The sequence below is a fragment of the Lissotriton helveticus genome, chromosome 4_1 (assembly GCF_964261635.1).
Source record: "Lissotriton helveticus chromosome 4_1, aLisHel1.1, whole genome shotgun sequence".
In the NCBI taxonomy this organism is placed as follows: Eukaryota; Metazoa; Chordata; class Amphibia; order Caudata; family Salamandridae; genus Lissotriton; species Lissotriton helveticus.
Window position 1 is genome coordinate 362,327,927 of NC_136063.1, and position 21,962 is coordinate 362,349,888.

The 21,962-nt window shown below is 41.5% G+C and overlaps 1 protein-coding gene across 1 annotated transcript in view; it reads right to left on the reverse strand.

Moving 5' to 3' along the window:
- LOC144827999 (fibrocystin-L-like) overlaps window positions 1-21,962 on the reverse strand; it is a 1,093,512-nt gene that overhangs the window by 240,232 nt on the left and 831,318 nt on the right. The window contains exons 56-59 of the mRNA XM_078686146.1: window positions 17,370-17,414; window positions 13,867-13,946; window positions 8,408-8,547; window positions 942-1,071 (exon numbers count right to left, since the gene is read on the reverse strand). Of these exons, the coding sequence (XP_078542272.1) occupies window positions 942-1,071; window positions 8,408-8,547; window positions 13,867-13,946; window positions 17,370-17,414 (395 nt within the window). The remainder of the gene's footprint in view (window positions 1-941; window positions 1,072-8,407; window positions 8,548-13,866; window positions 13,947-17,369; window positions 17,415-21,962) is intronic.

The window sequence follows — 21,962 nt, forward strand, 5'->3', positions numbered from 1 at the left end:
TGGGGGAGTGGATGGAGGTATTTTCAATTTCTAGAACCAAGATGCAAAATGTGGAAAAGAAGATTGGTGTTGTAAAAGAGGTATGTTGGTAAGAGTGTAGGAATGTTAAAGTGTTGGTTGGAGATTTTGTTAGAGTCAGGATTTGTAGGATTTTACCCATAGAGAGAGTCTACATTTTCTGTGCCTAAAAGAGCTAAAAGAGTGATGGAGGTGAGGAAGAGCGTGGTGAAAAAGGAAGTTGGAGAATGGTGGAATAAGGATAACATTTCTATAGTTCATCACAGAAATTGAAGTGATCTTAATGATGACAGGGAACATAAAGCATAATGTGCTACTTATGATGTGAATAAGGAAGGTGGAGGTCCTCAGGGAGTGCCTGGGGAGCAAAAAAGTGATTCTGCTTGTTGAATGGGAGTTTCTCAGAGGAAGAGAATGGTTCCAGATGAGTTCCATGGTTTTGTTATCAATTACGTGCATCCGTATTTTGCTGCATGATTTTTAAGTCAAATTGTTCTTTTTGGAAAATGTAACAAATGTTTTTTCTTGTTTGTCATTTTTATGTTAGAATAGTGCACTAGTTAATTGCATGTATTCTTAGGTTGTCACTTAAGAATGTGCATATTGTTTACTCTATAATTCTCATGCAATTGTTTTTTATTGTAAAATGTTTGTAACTTTTTTCTGTTTTAGTTGTGTGCTAAAAACTGTGTAAGGGTGAAGGTGTAATGAATTGGGTTTCTTGTCATGTAAAATATTGGGATGTTTCTAAGGTAATGGAATGTCAAATGGGAGGGAATACAGTTGGTGATGGTGTTTGTGGTCCTTTCTACCAGCATACTGTGCATACAATAACTGTAAAAAATGATTTAAATCTACTCAAGTAATGTTGATGTTGATTCAAGCAGAAGTGTGCCATATTATTAAAAACCTCCATGGTTTACCTAATACTTTAGCCCCTTGAATGGGTCCACTGGGCAACAGAGTTTCAGGTGTTGAATGCCTTCCTTTCAGTACAATGTGTAATTCTCCTTGGAATGGGTCATTCTCCCAGCCTCCTATTAATCGGCCACCCTATTGTGGGAAAGAGTACACGTAGCATTAACTTTAGCATTTAGACACGGTAAGTAGAAAATACATACAAAGATTTATATTTCAAACGCATTGCACACACCGCTATTGTCGCACTATTTACAAAACTGATGGTTTTACACATTCTTTGAAAACAGAAAAACACTAAGGCTGCAGAGGTTTAAAAATCACTTTGCACATGGAACATAGCTGCAACAGTTCACTTCAGACATTTAATAAAAACACCATTGTGCTCACAGGTCCCTCCTCCAGACTTTACACCAATACTATTTAACTATAACTATCGTGATTTAGATAACCATCGGGGAATGAGTTCACCTGACAGCCAGTGTTGCAGGACGAGAGTGTTCCTTAAACGGGCAGGGCTATATTCTGATCGGAACTACAGGTTGCTTGATAGTTTTCTCACTGCCTTCCATAGGTCCCTGGATATATTCTGGCAGGTTAACCCTGCTGAGATTTATCATGGGTACACACTTGTTAAATAAGGCAAAACATGCTAAATCTGGTGCAATACATGTCAATTCTGCATAATAGTGTTATAAGTTGGAAATACCTCACGCCAGCATAATGGTATGTGCCAGGTATGGTACATAGCCATCCCTATTCTTCCTAATTGGTAATGAAGACTTTGTCTGAACCACAAATGTGTGCTACCTTGAGGCACCCTCAACCCTTGTTTCCAAAGGTGCTGCAATTATGACTAGGTGAAACCTGATGAAATTTTGCAGGTGACAATAATAGATATATGCCTGGACATGTGGTTTTCGGGAAGGGAGCACACAAGTTGCCCATAACTGTGGCTAAATCTTACATTAGGTCCTATTTCTCCCACCATTACATTTGGAACCCCAGGGTATCAGTATTTATCAGCTGTGATAAATAACATTGTTTACTCAGAGGCACTCGTAATGGAGGCCAGAGACCACAGCAAGAGTAGACCAGGAGTCAGGTGCAGATTTAAGAAAGCATTAATAAAGGAAAAATATATAACCGAGCAACATGAAGAAAAAGAGCATCTGTAGACCAGGATTATAAGGCACGATTGTAAAAGTTATGGTTTTTAAGTCGAGTGTAATGCTAGTTTGGCGCATGTCCCTTATAACTGTGTCTTGATAACATGAATCATCTGATTACCCTGAGTATGTAGACAGCTACACTGAGATATGAAGCTCTATACAAATGCAAAGTAATACTAGAATTTGAATTTATTTAATGCATGTAGGGTTGACATTCTCTTGGGCAGACCATTGGGAGCTTTGCACTGGTGGGTTATGTCATCAACCAATTGCTTCTTTTGAAATTTTCTTATCAGACATTGCTCTGCTCCTGAAGTTACATGAACAGCATTACAAGGATAAACAAGCAGTGTCAAAGCCAATAGACACTGGCATGATAATATTAATAATAATAAAGACATTTATAAAGCGAGCAGCTACCCCGAAGGGGGTGTCCCGGCACTTGGGGTGTCCTGGAGTTTGAAAACGCATCAAGATGCATGTGTAGGCCTTTCACCTTTAGCAGAAGAACCATTCCAAAAAGGCTGCTGATGCACTGACGCGCAGGTGCTTCATGATGTATATTTGGTGACACTTGCACATATGTGTATCATGTCGCTTACGGCCCTTTTTTAAATTACTGTTATAACATAGTACACTGGCATCTTAAAATGTGAAATTAAAATGGAAAATTACACACAAAGCCTGAATAAGAAGGTGAACAAATCTCTATTATACCAAAAAAATGTACCATGCCCAGGGGGATGGGGAGCGGCATGAGTAATACTATCTGGAGAATCAGGAAGCAGGGGGAAGGAAAAGAGAGCGTGCTAGTGCAGCGATTCAGAGAAAATAGGAGGAGAGGACAAGAAAGAACATGCACTCCTATGAAGTGCTCAATAGCACATAATAAAATAGAACCCTTTAAGTGTGCCATGGAAGAATGTAATTCACTAGCTTGCTGAGTTGCTGCGATCTCAGAAGAAAGGAAATTCAAGTAAACTCGTTATGATAACATTCAATTTACATTGTGTCATTGTTATTTAAACTTATTCATTTTAATGTGGAAAACATTTCAAAGTGTCGTTTTAATTCTATTTATTTATTCGAGTGCTTGTGGATACACAATATTTTTTGTTTTTCCGTCTGATGCGTACACGAATAAATCAGAAGGTTTTCCGACGCGTGAGCTGGCCACATACAGTTGTCCATGTGAGAAGCACGGATTATCCAAATCTAGTCCACACACTTGCAGCGATTGTCCTTGTGCTTTGTTGATGGTCATTGCAAAAGCGTGTCGCACCCGAAACTGTAAACGTTTGAATTCAAATGGCATATCTTCTGGGATCACTGGAATACGTGGCAACAGTACATCTTGCCCCTTGAATTTCCCATTCAAAATTGTAGCTTCGATTAAATTGTTCATCATCTTTTTCACCGAAAGTCTTGTACCGTTGCAAATTCGCGGTTGCAAATTCAGTGTTCGAAAGATTATGAGGGCCCTGGGGGGTCGATCTTTAAAAAGAATGTATGCCAGAAACCTTCGTGGGAGTGTACTCAACAACTTCCCAAAGTTTCATGGCGATCGGATGAATGGTGTAGTAATGCATAAAGGACAAACAGACAGACAGACATTCGTTTTTGTGTAGTAATGCATAAAGGACAAACAGACAGACAGACAGACATATATTCATTTTTATATATATATAGACTAGCTTACCCGTCGCGCGTTGCTGCGATCTCCGAAGAAAGGAAATTCAAGGAAACTCGCTATGATAACATTCAATTTACATTGTGTCATTTTTATTGAAACGTATTCAATTCAATATGGAAAACATATCAAAGTGTCGTTTTAATTCTATTTATTTATTTGAGTGCTTGCGGACACACGATTTTTTGTTTTTCCGTCGGGTGCGTACATCAGTATTCGAAAGATTATGAGGGCCCGGGGGGGGCCGATATTTTAAAAAAAATTATGCCAGAAACCTTCGCGGGAGTGTACTCAACAACTTCCCAAAGTTTCCTGGCGATTGGATGAATGCTGTTTTAATTCTATTTATTTATTCGAGTGCTTGTGGATACACAATTTTTTGTTTTTCTGTCTTGTGCATACATCAGTATTCGAAAGATTATGAGGGCCCTGGGGGGGGCCGATATTTAAAAAATGTTATGCCAGAAACCTTCGCGGGAGTGTACTCAAAAACTTCCCAAAGTTTCATGGCGATCAGATAAATGGTGTTTTAATTTTATTTATTTATTCGAGTGCTTGTGGATACACGATTTGTTGTTTTTCTGTCTGGTGCGTACATCAGTATTCAAAAGTTTGTGCCAGAAACCTTCGCGGGAGTGTACTCAACAACTTCCCAAAGTTTCATGGCGATCGGATGAATGGTGTAGTAATGCATAAAGGACAAACAGACAGATACATAGACAGACAGACAGACATACTTTCGTTTTTATATATATAGATAGATTTAGTCAGTACACTGCTAGGCGTCCTGCAGAGCGGGTAAACTCAAGAATAAAGGGGAAAGCCATCAAAAGCAGAAAACTGAGATAGACATCAAAGCCAATCTATCATGAGCAAAGGGCTGACCCAAAGCTCTAAAAACAACAGGACTTGCTACAGGCAACTTTAGCTGTCTAAAGCAGAGACCTAAAACCAATATAGGTGAGCAGTGAATTATTTTATGTACTGTGAATCTCTAGGGTAAAGTCATACTGGGCGGGTGCTGGTATTGAGACTGCCAGGGCTGGGGAAAGGAACTACTGAGAAGAGGAATCCATTACCTTAGATACAAGGGACTGGGCTAGTCTTGCTCAAACTCAAAAATTGACCCTACCCTACCATAGCATAGCTGTCAACATGTTTATTAGTGCCATTTTCATGTCATTGAAAGTGCATATGTGTGACATTCACTGCCTTATGGGTGACACTCTGGGTTACACTTTATAACATGTATTACAGAGCAATTTTGTTGTTATGTTATGTTGTTGTTCATATGCTCCTGTTGGGAGCCAAGAAACCAACTTCTTGAACTGTAGTGCAAGGAATAGCTTCTGCATTGTACCTACGTCATGGCAAGACATAAACTGAAGTGTGACAAGCAGGTCTCTTTGTAAAAATAAAGACTCTGCATGGCATAGTTTTGAGACCTTTATCAATAAGGCATGTAGCTTGAACACAAAATACGTATGTCATAATGCAAATCTTCCATAGTTCAACTGCACATTTTCAGAAGGTTTGCCACTGCACTACTGGAGACCCACAGTCTTGAGGGATAGAGTACCAGGACAGATAAGGATCATAAATCCCATTAATGGTGACAGACTAGGACTGATGAGACCGAGGGACAACACAGAGCAGGTTTTTGTTTTACAGTACCAGCTGCTATCTACGTTAACGCAATGTTTGTAGCTGCCGGCTGGCAGGACTGTTATGATGTTAAGTCAATTCGTATTCTGAGTTTTCTTGGCTCCTGTAACACACAGAGGGGTCGATTCCGATCCAGGAAAAAAAAACGTCCGTACGATTCGTATTCGGAGCACTCTCCGTGCGAATCATACCCGTCCATCCGAGTCACGTAGTACGATCCGAATTTCGTGAATCTGTCCGAATCTTCGCGATCTGTACGTATTGCAAGGCTGAACCCGTGAACCGTACGACTCGTAAACATGCCGTACGACCCGACGAGTACAATCCGGACCGGGGTATGAGGACGCGATTCGTACGGTCCACGTCAGGTAAGGGTGATTCGTACGGAAAAGCACACAATCACATACACACGGTACGGTCCTTGCACCCCATGATCGCGGGGTACGGTACGTACCCCTGTGATCATGGGGTGTACGCACTGTACCCCTGCGATCGCAGGGTGTACGCACCATACACCCAGCGAACATGGGTACGGTGCGTACACCCCATGATCGCAGGGGGCTGTTTTCAGCTCCCGTAGAAAAAGGGTTGTACAGTGCGTACCCGACAGGAATCGTACTTGCTGGGTTGGAAAAACCAACCGCGAACCGTACAGATGTCGCGTACAGCGGGTTCCGAGGGAGATTTGTACGGGGATTTGATTCGTACGGTCTCTGTATGATTCGTACGGAGTCCAGCTCCTGGTAAGAATCGTACTTCGTTGTACGTACGGGGGACGTTGCAGGGTACGATTTGTACTAGAAAAACGCTCTGAACGGCTATTCGGAGCGTTTTTTCCCGAATCGGAATCGACACCAGAATGTTATTTCTATTCTACGATGTAGGCAGATTAAGAACGTTGGTAGATGAAGCCTGCACTCTATCCTACTGAAGTTGAATAAACAACGTTACAGTACAAATACTAGTGTTGGATCTCACTAGCAATTGGTGACTAGCCACCACAGTGTGCACCCATGCACAAGTTTGTGAATATGCATTATTTTTCCTCTGCACTTAGTAGTGAGCACTGTAGTGTCTTTTGAGTTAGCAATGACAGAACCATTTTAGCTCCTGAAGAACTCCGTAGAGCTATGATGTAGGTGTTAGAGCAGAATGCAATGAAGGCTGATTTAGAATGTTGGGTTTGCGGTTACATGCAGAAGAATAAAGACGTGTAATACTAAGCTCTGTGTGTGGTGTAGTCATTTAGGACCACCCAGGATGTAGAAGACACTACAAATGTTTGCAGTTTTCAATGCAGTGATACTCAAAGTATGGCCCGGGGCCCCAAGCTGCCCTCCTGACCTTTACCTGACCTTTACATACGGCCCCCTGGTCAATAGCAGCTCTGGAATCGACTCAAAACAAACATCATCAGTAGATGCTAAATAAACAGGCATGCATTAATTTATGTCAAGGTTAACTTAAGTTTAAGAAATAAAGTAACTATGTTGTCCATCACAGCTTAAATTTAGAAAAATCTTTATTGTTAAAGACTTCTTGTGCAGAGGTTCAAAAATATGACGTCTGTTCAAAATTCAAAAAGTGTTTATCAATAACATGCAGAACCGTTCCATGGGTTAGTACCATCAGATTATATCAGTATATGTATATATTTTTTAAACATGAAATTCGAAACTTTCATTCTCCACCCCCACACCCTGACAACAATGTCAATAGTGAGCTAAGAGGCAAGTCAGTTGACATGCACTCTTTGGGTGGCCTGGGCTTCTGTTATACATGAATAACATTATCGTTTATTTAGTCAAACTCAGGAGTAGGTTTTGAACAGCACCTATCTTGAAGCTCATGTATTTTGAGATCCTCATCTGTTATTGTGAAGAAGGATTGAAAGTGAAATAGAAAAATGCCTAGAATCACACAATTTAGTTAGGTGGAGAAGCCAAGATTAATCCCAAATTGTTGGTTTTATATTGTGCAATTCAGACCCTAGGGAGCCGATTCCGATGAGGCGCGTAAAGGTTCCGACATACAGTCGGAGCCTTTACAGCCACATCGTAACCAGCCAGTCATTCTAACTGACTTCCGACGAGCTTGGCAAGCCAGTCTGCCAGTCAAAATGCGGCTTGTAATCTCAAGGGCAGCTCTTTCCGCTCTTGAGATTACAATGCAGGCTTTCTGACATTGTTTCCATGGCAGTCTGTCCGACATGGAAACCATGTCAGAAAGCGTGTCTAGGAGCCCCAAGCAGGGCCCCCTTTTGGTGCCTGGCCTCCAGTTGGAGGCCGGGGCGGCTCCTATGGTGCCCCCCTGTTGATCCCTGCACCTCATGGCAGGCACATTGATGTGCTGCCATGGGGTGCAGGGATAAACTGCACCTCCCATTTTACTATGAGAGCATACATTACGACCAGTTTACGGCCGGTATGCATGCTCCCATAGTGAAATATAGGAATGTGACAGAACAGTGTTCGTTCGCATCCTAATGGGTCGGTCGGTCCTTTGACTGATGCGGTGTTGGGCGGAAGCGATTCTGCCTGACATCGTAAAGTCTCCCTGGATGCATATGCTTTGCTTTCACTACACCCGCTTTATTGCCAGTTCCCCCAGACTCCCTTCTGCCACCTTGCTGGCATTAATGCGGCCCTCAGTCACATCACTGATCAAGCATAGTGGTCCCAGGGAAAATATTAGCTAGTACCCATGTTCTAACCCATCGCTCATCCTTAGGCTACAGAGAATTCTACATTAAATCACCAAGTATCTTACTGCTTGATAGCAAAAGAAATGCTTCTGTGAACATGGGTTATTTATGCAAACCTTACTTTCAATTACAACAAAAAGTGATAAAATAATATTTCTAACAAGTGATTGAGGCAGAAATATTTGTCAATAATGCGTTTCATGTGTAAACTGGACTGGGGATTTTACATATCTTCCTTACCTGTATAGAGATGTAGGTAGCAGTTAGTACCACTGTCTTGTATCCTGAAGAAGGCTCAGTGAGATTTATTAGTTCCAGGACGCCGTAGATAGTGAGTTTCTCGAGGGTTGGTGTTTGTATGTCTGCTATAACCCATTTCCCTGCAAAAATGATTTCACAATTGAATATGATGTATGTAGCTACTAGCATGCAGACAGATGATTCAGGAAGAAATAATTTGCCTAAGAAGTTCTCCTGCTGCTGTGGCCACACTCTGTGGCTGTTCTCTTAAGAAACAATGCATGGGACACCGAGGAGCATAATTCCGTAAGGACACAGGTCTTGTGGTGCAGGGGTCATGAAGAGGCAAAAATCAGTGGTATTCAGACAAAATATTGAAGTAAAAATATTGCCATACCAAAATATTGTCTAAAAAACTATGTGATATGTAAATATCGTCAGCAAGAATATCGTCGTAAAGAATATCGATTTTAAGGTAATATTGAATTTTAAAATATTGTTTGCAAAAATATGATTGTTTTAAAATATAGTTATCTTATTTATTGCTATGTATTTTAGTCTATATTTTAAATATGATGTAATTTTTTTGGTATAATTATTGTTTATGTTTTTTCACAATATTTATTACATTTTTAGTAGTTATTAATTTTAATGTAATTAGTCTTTGTGATTTTTAGTGCCGTAGCAGGTTGTGAGTTTATAGGGGTAAATGGTGGGAATCAATTTTAATATAATACATTTAATGACTTATTCATTTATTTATCATTACTTTAATTGATAGTTGATTATGTTAATTGTGTTTTCAATTTTTTAATGCACATTTTATGTGCAAGTTGGGAGGTTTATGGGGTAAAGGGTGGGAAGCAATATACTTTTTACTAATTAATAGTTAGTTATTGATTAATATTAAAATGAACTAATTAATTGTATTGTGTAATTTCTTCTTTTTTTGGGTGCATATTGTGGGCTTTTCTGGGTACAGGATAGGAGGTCATTAAATTTAAAATTAATTAATAATTTGTTTTTCAATTAATATTAAATAATGAATAATTAATTATGTTGATTGTGTAATTTAATTTTTTGTGTGCGGGTTGTGGGGTTTATAGGGGAAGAAGGTAAGAAGTACATTTATTTATAATTAGTTAATAATTAGTTGTTAAATACTATTAATTATTTCAATTGACAATTATTTTTTTAAAGTTTAATTTTAGGTGTAAGTTGTGGGGTTTATAAGGTAAAGGGAGGGAATGTATTTAATTGTAATGTATTAATATTTTGTTTTTTATTAATAATATTTCTTTAATTGCTAACTAGTAATGTTAATTGTGCAATTAATTAAAAAAATATAGATGTGGGTTGTGGTTTTTTTAGAGGTATGGGGTGGAGAATAAATTCATTTTATGTATTCAATAATTGTTTTTTTAATTAATATTTATTATTACATTGATAATTATGTTAGTTGTGTAAAGAATTGTCTGTGAAAAGTTATGAGTGTGTTGTGTGGGGGAATATTGTGGTGAGTAAATTAATTATAATTAATTAATTAAATCTAATTAATGATAATTAGTTTGTTGATAAATATTTATATTAGTAGTGAAAATATTTTGATTTTTAAAGGTAAATTTTAGGGTGCAGGTTGTGAGTTTTGTCGGTTAATAGGCTGGCAAGTAACTAATTTAAATTTATGTAAAACATTGTGTTTTGTTAATAAATATTTTGTACGTAAAAATAATTATTTGTATGAAAATTGTTTTTGCATTTTATTTATAACAATATTTGTAGATATTTGTGATAATGTGTTTACATTGTAATATGTTTTTATTTTTTTACATTTTTAACATTAAATATAAATAGTAATTTCTTTGGTACATTTATATTTTTCTTTATTTACTTTGTTTTTGAAAGAATATTTTTTTGTTCAAGATATTCTGGTTATTTTTAATGCTGCTTTGACTAGAGTGGGAATAGGAACTCTTTTCCCCTCTGCTATCTAACACTTTCCCTACTGACTGGAATGGGAATAGTACATTTTACACCTCTGCAATCGAACACTTTCCCTACTGTTGTGCTGACTGGAATGGGAATACTAAATTTTACCCCTCTGATTTCCAAAATTTTTCCTACAGTTGCATTTATTGGAGTGGGAATTGTAAATGTTACCTCTTGCAATCCAACACTTTCCCTGCTGTTGTACTAACTGCAGTGAGGATATTACATTTTACCCCTCTGCTTTCCAATACTTTACCTACTCTTGTACTGACTGGAGTGGGAATAGTAACTTTTACCCATCCTCTATCCAACACTTTCCCTACTGTTGTATTGACTGAACTGGGACAGTAAATTTGACCCCTTCACAATCCAAAACTTTCTTTTTGAACTGACTGGAGTGGGAATAGCAAATGTTACCTATCCGCAATCCAACACTTTCACTACTGTTGAATTTACTGGAGGTAAATTTGTAAATTTTACTCATTTTTATTATTTTTGCGTTGCGTGAAGTGGGAGTAGGATATCTTTTATATATTTACTATAATAGTTTGCATAGTTTTGTATAAAATGTAGTGGGACTAGTTTATGTATTGTTATAATTTATATAGTTATGTTTTCGTTTATGTAAAAAAAGATATTTAACATTGTTAATGTTTTTAATGTGTAAAATATGTGTGCCAAATGTAAGTTCTTTACTTTTTCGTAATTTGATTAGAATGGTTTGTTTTTTAAAGATATTGGGCATCATTACATTACTGGTTGGACTGATAAGGAATCGATTGTCCCACTGCCCTTCTTACAGTTCAACCCCCTTCACATCAGTCACAAATTTTCTATTATGGCTTGTGCTGCGGGCTACATCACAAGCTACAATAGAAAATGCACACTTTACAAACATCCTGGCTCCGTGTGGCAGGCACCATGCAGTGCCTGCCACATGGTGCCGGGATGTTTAGGGGTCGCCATAGGTGCCACCCAGGCTCCATAGCAGGGTGCCAGGGGGGGTAGTGGGATCCACTAGGGACCCCAAATTTACTAATCTTCCTCCCTATCATGGTGGGCGAACCGCCATGAAATGGCAGGTGGAAATGGACATTGAAATCCCTACTGCGGTGCCTGAGCAGGCACTGCCCCTATTGTAGGGATTATTGGCCCTCTGACGGGACTATCTCTGTGCCTACTATCTCTGACCACACGCATTGTAATGTGTTGGTCAGACTGCAGCAGGAGATGGCGGTCAGACCCCATCCGATGAGCTGTCAGATGCTGTCCGACCACCATCAGAATGTTATTGGTATACTTATATCAACATATATTTATTTGTTATATTTTACATTAGTTACAATTTTTTTAATTATATTATAAATTATAATTATTTGTTTAATAAAAGAAATGTAAGTAGATAGATGTAAATCTATATATTATTTATTATATATGTGTGTTTAACTTTATTAATTATGTTTATTTTATATTTGTTAACATATATTTTACATCTCTTTTCTTTTTTAAATAATGTTACTATTTAATATATATATTTTAAAAACCATATTTAATACAACTATATTTATTACAACCATATATTTTTTTCGATGTTTTTGCACAGTATAGGATGATGAATTTTTTTGTCATCAATATTTTGGTCAATACTTTTTTGGTATGGGGATATTTTGGGGGTCGGTATTTGTCAGTGAACCCTAATTAGTCAGAGCCTATTTCTCAGGTTGTAAGGAGCACACAGGGTCAGCAATGCCTCAGGAAGCAATTTTCAGACTGTTACAGTTCTCAGAGGGCAAGGACGACACTGGGAGAGAAAAGTCTAAAGACACAGGGCGGCACAGAGGAAGTCATCACTTAGGGTGCAGTTTTCAGATGGTAGCGATTGGTATAGTATAGAGGCAACGGTGCATGTCACTGGGTCGAAAAAATATTTGATACACAGAAAACAGTTACATTCTAATGTTGCAGCAAGGGAGTATTAAGTAGGGGAGGTATACTGCAGCAATGTATAATAAGCTGAATGTTAATTTCTTTGTATGACTTATATGTTGCTCTGTGATGCAAATGTTATTCTGCAATGTCAGCAAATGGCTAGATGTATGATTGGTTTTCATAGCGCAGCCTAAAATGATCACCAGGTGTGGGGGCAATTAAGGTTTTTCTGTCTTCGTATGCCAGTAATCAGAGGCTGTATGGCTAGTATTGCCAGGTGGCTGTCACTATACCTGTGTGTTAGACCTGGTATCCATGACGTGGTTTTACCTTAACTTTTTGGCCTTTAACCCTCCTATTTTGCTGACTTCATTTTTGCTAGATTTTGGACTCAGCACACTTTACCACTGCTAACCAGTGCTAAAGTGGTTGTGCTTTCTCCTTGAAACATGGCAGACGTGACATACCCTCAACTGGCCTATTAAATTTGCTTGTAAGACAAAGTACAATGGTACACAGGGCCAGTAAATAAAATGCTAATAGTCGGTATGCAGCACAGATTGAGCGACCCACTTAAGTAGCCCGCAAACATAACTCAGGCCTGCTATTGTAGCGTAGTACGTGGGGTTTACACTACCAAGTTGACCTGGCAAACATAAACCTTTTCCAGGCCCAAGCCTTTCCTTTTAATATATGTAAGTCACTTTTAGATTAGGCTCTAAACAGCCCAGTGAATGTAAAAAGTAGGACATGTACTTTCAACTCTGTATGCATTCTCCAACTCTGTATGCAGTGTCAATCTCTGCCTTTCTATCTACAGAGGCTAATGCAAATGTATGTATAGATTGGCATTCCCAATATTCCTCTCTCTAAGGGATACAATCCTAGCTGCAGCACTATTAGGGCACTTGTTCAATATCTAAGCAGACAACCTGACATGTCTAAGTTCAGACTCTGTCTCCTTCAGTTTGTTTGACTGACCGTCTCCAACAGATGGGCATAATTTTAGACACATCCCATGCATGTGTCCTCCAAAAACAAAAACAAATGAGTTGCCACTAGAGCAACATACAAAGAAGTATAAACAGGATGATGAGAAGATGAGAGAGAGTCTCACATGTCCATGGGCATCCAACAAGTCAATACACAAACTCTGTTAAAGGACCTACCCAGTCACATCTGTTTTCCCTAATGATTTCCTGTGTGAAATAAATCAAAATGGTCATCACTAATTCTCTGGCATGTATTGGATGGTGACTTTGGTCATTGTCCTATCTGCATGGGCAGCTGAATTTTATATGCATTCTAAAATGGTAATTCCTTCTGGAATGGCCTGATCTATCCATTAAGTTTCCTCCTAGGTTAAAGCATATACTGGAACATACTGACTTCAGATACATTTCCAACATCTGCAAGCATTGCTGAGGTAGGAATTCTACCAATGTTTGTTAGCTATACTGAATAAATGCTCAATAATGCAAGGTTTCGATTGAAATAGGATGCATATTATGGCAATAGTATGCCACACGAACATACAATACCTGCAGGAATCACCACATCTGAGCCATTTGTAGGGACGCTCATGCCGTTATTCAACCAGAAAGACTGATTTGACCAATAGCTGAAGAGAAGGAAAAGAGAAGCACATTTGATTTTTTATCTCACATATTCATGTTAATCAATTCAAACTTGATTCTTTCTGTGCACCAGAAATTACACCATGTGCAAGGTCAAGGCTAATGAGCGCAACCTCCATAGAACTGGAAGGGTGGATACGGGCCAACTTGCAGACTTCAGTCTAAGTTTTTTTCTCCGAATTATCCACCAGACAGAATTGATCATTGATGCATTGTTTAATTAAGTTGCACACTGATGCACCTCCTCAGTGGCAAATGGCACTTATGGACACAAAGGGGGCCATTAGGATGGGGGGTGTTATGCCCTCGCTGGCCCGGCGGTAGCCACTGCCAGCCCGGCAGTAGCACCACTAGCCCTCCATCAACACCAGAAAGAGCCCCCGCCATATTAGGATGGCTGGGGGTCCGCGGCGGACGGAAAGACCATCCACCGCTTTTCTGCTGGTTGACTCGTCGACCGGGCGGAAAACATGTTTAATATGGTGGCGGTGTCTTACAGACACCGCCATCAATATCAGGATGTTGAAGGAGATCAGCCTTTCCATGGCGGCGTTGTAGCCATGGAAAGGCATGCAGTCTCTGCTTTTGGGGGCCCGTTGCGGTCCCGCAGGGTGTTGGATGGGTGGGGGTGCACATGGGGGCTACCGATGGTTCCCACCTTCATTTGTATGCACATGGTGGCAGGCACCACGCGGTGGTTCCTGCCTGGTATCATTTTTGCTTTGTATCTTTTAAATTCTAATGAGAGGTACGAAAAATGGCAAAACATCTGAGGGATGGGTGAGAATATCTGAAACAAGTAAATGTAGATGTAATGAGACTAATCGGGGGACCACTGACACCAAAATCAAGTGAGCCGCAAAACTTTCAGTGCCTAGTTTGGCGAAGATCAATAAGAACGCTGACCGTCTGAAGTTGTTCACTTAACTACATTGTGTAATTTGCTATAGTTGTGAGCATGTCATGTACCCAATCAATGACTGTATATTTAGGTAAATTTACATCTGTAGGCTTACTCACACATAAATGTACAACTACATTACTCTCTAGTAGTAGCTTTACATTATTTTGCTATTCATCATTTCCAAATATAAATCACTAGATTCAGACTTAAATGTCTTCATCCCTTCATAAAAGGGGTGGAGCATGTTGGAATAGAATTTAAAAGTGCAAAGTCACTACTAGTAACTTTTCGCACGTAGGTGAGGGGTTACGGAGATCTCCCTGTGGTGAAAAATAATAAAGTTTATTATTATTTAAAAAACTGTTTAATGGTTACCTATAGCGAGTGGGCTCAGGTTTCTGGGACAAATCCAGAAACTCACACAAAAATATGCAAAACAAAACTTGCATACCAAACGCAATCCCCATGCCTGACTCCACCTTTAATGAAAATGATGCAATTACAAATATTGAAAATCATCTTTAATGGATAGGGTTACCTATTGCAGTACCCTTGCCACTTTGACAGAGATAACTTTAAACGCACTTTTTTAATTGGGTTAATTATGTCTTGTTGTTTGGTTCTGTTTGCACTTCAATGTTGTTGGTGTAAATATTATGATGTCATAAGCATTATATTTGGTATGGGGGAGTATGGTTGACCTGGCTGTTGTGTGAGTTACTGATATTGATTCTAACCATAAGGTCATGTATTTTTTGTTTCAATATACAACCACAACTCACTTTATCGGAGCGTTTTCAGGAGAATTTAGGAGTAAAAAAAAACATATGTTCAGGTGTTATAATTAAACAAACCATAATTTGACTATAACTTTTTTTATCTTATACCACACCCTGCACCCAGCCCTCCGTGGTAACCAACCCCTGCTCTGCACAGATTTTGGCCCTGTTCAGGAAAGTAGCTGTGCACTGCACATGCTGGCTACTTGGACTGGACTCCAGCCAAGCCCTGCACGCAACCAGCCACACACAGCCAAGCTCGGCGGCGCACAGACTCTGGCCAGTGTAGTGAGGCTTGGCCACAGTGCCTGCCTGTTGGGCAGGCCCTGCACCTAACCCTTAGCAGTCAACATCAATTACACATGTTAGAAGCCTTCCGCCCTGATCAAGGCCCTGGCAGGCCAGACTCTGCCAATTACCCAGCCACAGGTAGTCAACCTTCTCTGCGCACAACCACCTTGGCCCAACCCTCCATTGTTTTCAAATGCCAGCTCATATGACTTTATACATACAGACCCTTCACTCTGCCACTAACGTGGGCATTTTAATAATCCTCCACATATGACAAACGACACATCATGGCCAATCTTTTGTGAGGTAGTCTGGCCAGGATTTGGAGATCCCTCCTGCCTACCCCATGTACCACATAATCCTTGACAATAGTCAATAATGTTTATAAGCTCTTACTGCTCCATAGGCACTGTCCCTCAAGGCTCATCTATATGTCCTTAAACAAGGCCCACCTAATTCTTGCTCTTTGGTTCCACAAATTCTATATACTTACCATTCATCCCCCTAACATATAATTAATAATTTTGCCTATTATGTTTTGTAACTACATTGTATTGCTTTCTCCAGTTTTTTGTTGGTCTCTGTGGATTATTTCTGTGCTACATAAAATGGTGTAATGGTGCATAAATCTACTCTTGAGTGGGAGGCAAGGTAAGGTGGGTAATGGCCATTACTGGGTAGGAATACATGATGAGTTTAAGAACACCCACAAGCTTATTTGAACCTCTTCCCACCAAACAAAAGGTCAGGTATTGCTTCCTGTCAATGGAGGGAGTAAATCCCTTTCCAGGATAGGAAGTGAAGAGGAACCGTCCAACAGTCCAAGACTGGAGCGAGTTTAGCAAAAGGGGTTCTCCCCAGGACAATTTAATCCACTATGAAGAAAAAAAAGTAATTCGGACTTCTCTTTTTTGCATGTAAAAATTAATGCTATATATTTGTACACACTAACATCAAAATCATAAAGGTTTCCAGGAGTACGCCTGGAAACCTGGAAATGGTCTAGGTTTCCAGGTATACACTGTTTTTGAATTCCAAAATGGTTTTCTTACCCGCACACTAAGGAAATAACCAGTCCATCCCTAGGGGTCGATAAAGAGTAGCAAATCAAATCAGTTTTAGTTCACGCAGGAACCATCAAGTTGGACTATGCCAGATTATCAAAATTAGGTAATTTGTTCTTGCCCAGTTTGTGGATCACCTTCAAATCCTTTGTAAAAAAGTAACCAAATGGATAAGAAAAAAACTGTCTGTCTAGGATGCAAATTGACATTTGGCATTCCCTAACAGGTTTAAAACAAGTGAAGGGAATTCCTGATCCACCTTCCAACAGCTGAACAAACATAAAAATCAAATTTACGCTGCACAACAGGCATAAAAAACAATACTCAGGACGTTGCCTTGAAGCCTTTGGGTTGGACCCAGGAACTTACTTGATTTCAAATCCTGGGCGTTCAGGACCTGATGACTGGCCACCACTGAAAAAAAAAGAAAAAAAGAAAACAGGTTAGCAATGTATTATCTCCAAATTTACAGTTACATGGCTAATGAACTATAAAACAGTTAATCACAACTGCTTTAGTAAAATACATCCCTAGAAATGAAGATATGCAAACACCATCCAGGAATTCTCACACTTTGTTCGTATTGACTTGCAATGTATAGAGACTCTCTGTTTATGGCTGCTAGAAGTAATCAACATACAACCAAACAAAGGCTTGGCAGTACTGAAATTCAGGAAACACGCAGCCAATGCCCCTATCTAAGCTTCATATTTAGGAGCCTATTTGTGTGAATGTCACCCAACTCAGCAAGTCACTTTGCTGTGCTTCACTGTGTGCTGACAAGGAGAAGGAGCACTGCTGCTTCTTAGCGCTTCGCGCTATCCTCGCTATATAGCGCTTTTAAAACTTACTTTCCGTTTTCGTTTTTGCATTGATTTAATGCCGAATGCACAGGGTTTTTAAAATTGCCCCTTACCTTGCACCATAATCGTTCTCCACCGCTGCTTGAGCGGGTCCGGGTCTCAGGGTGGATCCAATCAGTGGCAGACATCTTGGAGTGGGGTAGGAGTTTGGCGCCATGTTTTAGCGAGCATTCTAGTGCGCTTTAGCACAGGTGGGACGCCTATTTAAAGCTCCCTGTCTAGCGCAGCGGTATCGCGCAGCGGGATCGCCTACGCTTAGCCGGAGTCGTGCCAGAGTCCTGCCCGTCTGCGCCCGTCCGCGCTACGGCCGTGCGGGTCGCTGCGGTTGCGGGACAACGACACTTATTCTTCTCTTTGTGTCGCAATGCTGACATACTCCAGCGAAAGCCTACATTCCATTGGTCAGGTGAGCTATAACTGTGATCTACCGCCTGTCCACCCGCTCTGTGGTCCATACCACTGCCCTTGCACCGGTTGGGCTCTTGATTATCCGGGGTCCATCCTCCGGGAAAACAGCTCAGCTGTCCGCCGCAGTAGGGGTTCTTTTTCCTCTCTGCGGATTCTTAATCTGAATGTTAGATCTGCGTCAAAACATTACCAGAACATCTACGATCTAATTGAGGATGAAGGCCCCGACATCTTTGCCATCACTGAAACCTGGCTCCAGGAATCGGACGCTGCTATTATCAATCTTGCATGCCCCCCTGGCTATTCTATGTTCACCTTTAATAGATCCTCTCGAGGTGGGGGCATAGCTCTTATAGTCAGGTCCAGTTTTTCCTGTGTGTGGAGTGCCCTTAATATTCCTGGATGTGAAAGCGCCTCCTTTAAGATCTCTGTGAGTCCCGAGTTTACATTTTTCGGGATGGTTGTGTACCGTCCGCCGGGCAGTGATGTGGCATTTAGAAATGCTTTTCCCGATATTGTTGGCACCTTGGTCATTGACTGTGCCAACTTTTCCATCCTGGGTGACTTGAATCTGCATTTCGACGCCCCCTCCAATCCGACGGTACGCAGCATTTCCGCAGACTTAGAGGCCTTTCAGCTCTCCCAGCTGGTTTCTCAGTCTACCCACACTGAGGGACACACTCTTGACCCCTTCTTCACCAATCTATCGGAGACTAAAATTACATCTATTTCTCCGGTGGAGTGGACTGACCACTTTTTGGTGTCCATTTTCTGTCCTATATTGGTTGCTCCTTCCATCTCATCAGCGAGACGGGTACCTAGGAGGTTATGGAACAAATTCAGGCTAGAAGACTTCCACCGTCTTCTGCTAGAGGAGCCGCTGGGTCCATTGAATGGCGTAGAAGAGGGATATGACCTCTTCTGCTCCTGGCTTACCAGGGCGCTGGACTCTCTGATACCCATCGTATCGACTAAAATCAATACTAGAGAGTCGAGTCCCTGGTATGATGGTGCCCTACGTGCCTTGAAGGGAGCCTGTAGACGGGCGGAGAGGGCATGGCGGAAGACGTATGCGGCTGATTTAAAAGCTGCATACGCCATGTCCGTCAAGCTCTATCATCGGGCTATTTGTCGGGCTCGAGCGGCATTTTATGCCGCCGAATTTCGAAATAGCACTAACCCGTCGTAGGCCATCTTCAAGGCCGTGAAAGATCTGACGGTGAAGCGGACCACCTCTATGACCGTGAGCTCCATCTCTCAATGCGAATCCCTGGCCTCTTATTTTCTGGGGAAAGTCCAAGCAATCTATCGGACATTCCCTAGCACAGGGACTGGTCTGGGAAATTCCGATGGGACACCTCATCAAATCACCCTGCTCTCATTTCCCCCTCTCACTGTGGAGGGGTTTGACAAACTTGCGTTTCAAGTTAAATCTGGATCTCCATCTGATCCAGTAAGATCTGCTCTCTTTCGAGATCAGACCTTTATGGGGCGCTCTACTGTGCGTGCCCTTGTCAACCTCTCCCTTGAGTCGGGTGTAGTTCCAACTAAGTGGAAGCAGGCAGTGGTGTCCCCAATTATTAAAAAACCTTCCCTGGACCCATCGAAGCCTGAAAGCTACCGTCCCATCTCGTTGCTACCCTGGCCGGCAAAGATTACAGAGGCCTATGTCAATCTGGCCCTGTCAGAACATCTGGCCCGGACCAACGCCCTCGACCCCACACAAAATGGCTTCCGTGCTGGACACAGCACGGAGACCGCTCTTCTTGTGATGGTGGAACATCTTCGGGCGAGGTTGGATGAGGGTCAAACGGCGGCGCTGATATTGTTAGATCTCAGCGCCGCCTTCGACACGGTATCCCATAGCATCCTCCTGCGTCGGCTCGAGGAGACTGGTATCGGTGGCCGGGTGTTGCAATGGTTCCGCTCCTTCCTCGACGATCGGTCCTTCTGTGTTTCCATCCCTCCCTTCAAGTCCAACTTCCAGCCTTTGGCCACGGGGGTTCCGCAGGGGTCCTCGCTGAGTCCCACGCTGTTTAATCTTTATGTGAGACCGCTGGCTGATGTCGCCAGGCAGTGGGGCCTTACCTTGGTCTCATATGCCGACGACACTCAGCTGGCAGTTACGCTCAGCGGGGACGCGGAACAAGATGCCCCCAGGTTTCAGGCTGGACTGAAGGAGGTGGCTAGCTGGTTGACAGGTAACTGTCTCCAGCTTAATGCCACTAAAACGGAGGTAATGGTCGTCGGAAGGGGAGTGGAGCTGTGGGGCGACCAATGGTGGCCTCCCGAGCTGGGACCCACTCCGACCCCGGTGTCGGAGGTGAAAAACCTGGGGGTCTGGCTGGATACGGGCCTTACCTTTGTAGGACACACCAAAAAGACAGCAGCGTGCTGCTTTGGTCTGTTGAGATCCCTAAGACCAGTATTAAAATTCTTCGATGCCCCAACCAGACAGCTAGTGGTCCAGGCAACTATCATCTCTCGCCTGGATTACGCTAGCTCTCTCCTGGTTGGGGCCAATCAGGCTGAGTTAACTCGCCTGCAAAGGGTTCAAAATGCTGCGGCGAGAGCGATTGTCGGTCTGCCCAGATTTTGCCCGGTGGCGAGTGTCCCTCGCTCCCTACACTGGCTTCCAGTGAGGAAGCGTATTCTCTTTAAGGTCCTTTGCTTGACCTTTAAGATTTTGAGAGGGATAGGACCCAACATCTTGTCTAGCTGTCTTTCTTTTTATGTCCCCACTCGCACCCTCCGCTCTCAGGGCCAAGCCCTTGCTGTAGTCCCTAGATTCAGACTCTGTCTTATGGGGGGTCGCTCCTTCAGAGTAAAAGCTGCGCTGTCTTGGAACTCTCTCCCAGTTGAAATCCGGCTACTAGAGGACCTCATGACCTTCCGGAGAACAATAAAAACTTTTTTGTTTTAGCTGTCCCTCTTCTGTCTTGCCTTTTTCTGTTGTGTTATGTTTCTCCTTGTCTATGCGCCGGGACGCTCCTTGGCTGGAGTAGCTGTGCGCACAATAAATCATTATAACATAACATAACATAACAAGGAAAGGGCATGGGTGTGCTGTATCTAAGAAAATACAGCACATTCCTGCATTTCTCCCTGAATTGGCACCCTTTTGGGAGCCCAGCGCCAACACAGGCACTCTTGAACCATGGAACGAGGGTGCCTGCATTGCATGCAGGATTGCTTTTGTGCAGGAAGGGACACAGGCAGGAGACTCTACAGTCAGGGCGGAGATTGCAGCAAATACACAAGACATGATATAGCAAAAAATAAGACAACAAGAGAGCAAATGACATACTAGAAGAGAATGTCAACCATTTACAAATCAATCTGTGCCATATACTCTTATAAGCTAATTGTAGTTCAACCCCAAACTAGGCAAAAAGAAGTGACATAAATTAATATATACACATTACTTACTTATAATTTGTAAGTGTGAATCATTCAGCCTCACACACACATATCCTTATAAATGTTCACTTTTTTGTTGAGTGCAAGAAGGAGTACCTTTTTGAACAGACACAATCCTGGTCATGACACAGTAACGCTGGCTCCGTGATTTATGTGTCCAAGTACTGTATCTGTAGTGCCATAACAGTAGCTGCACACAGAGATGGCATATATGTTGCTAATCCTGTACAAATATGTTAATTTTGATTCTAATCCTTTCACACAACTCAGC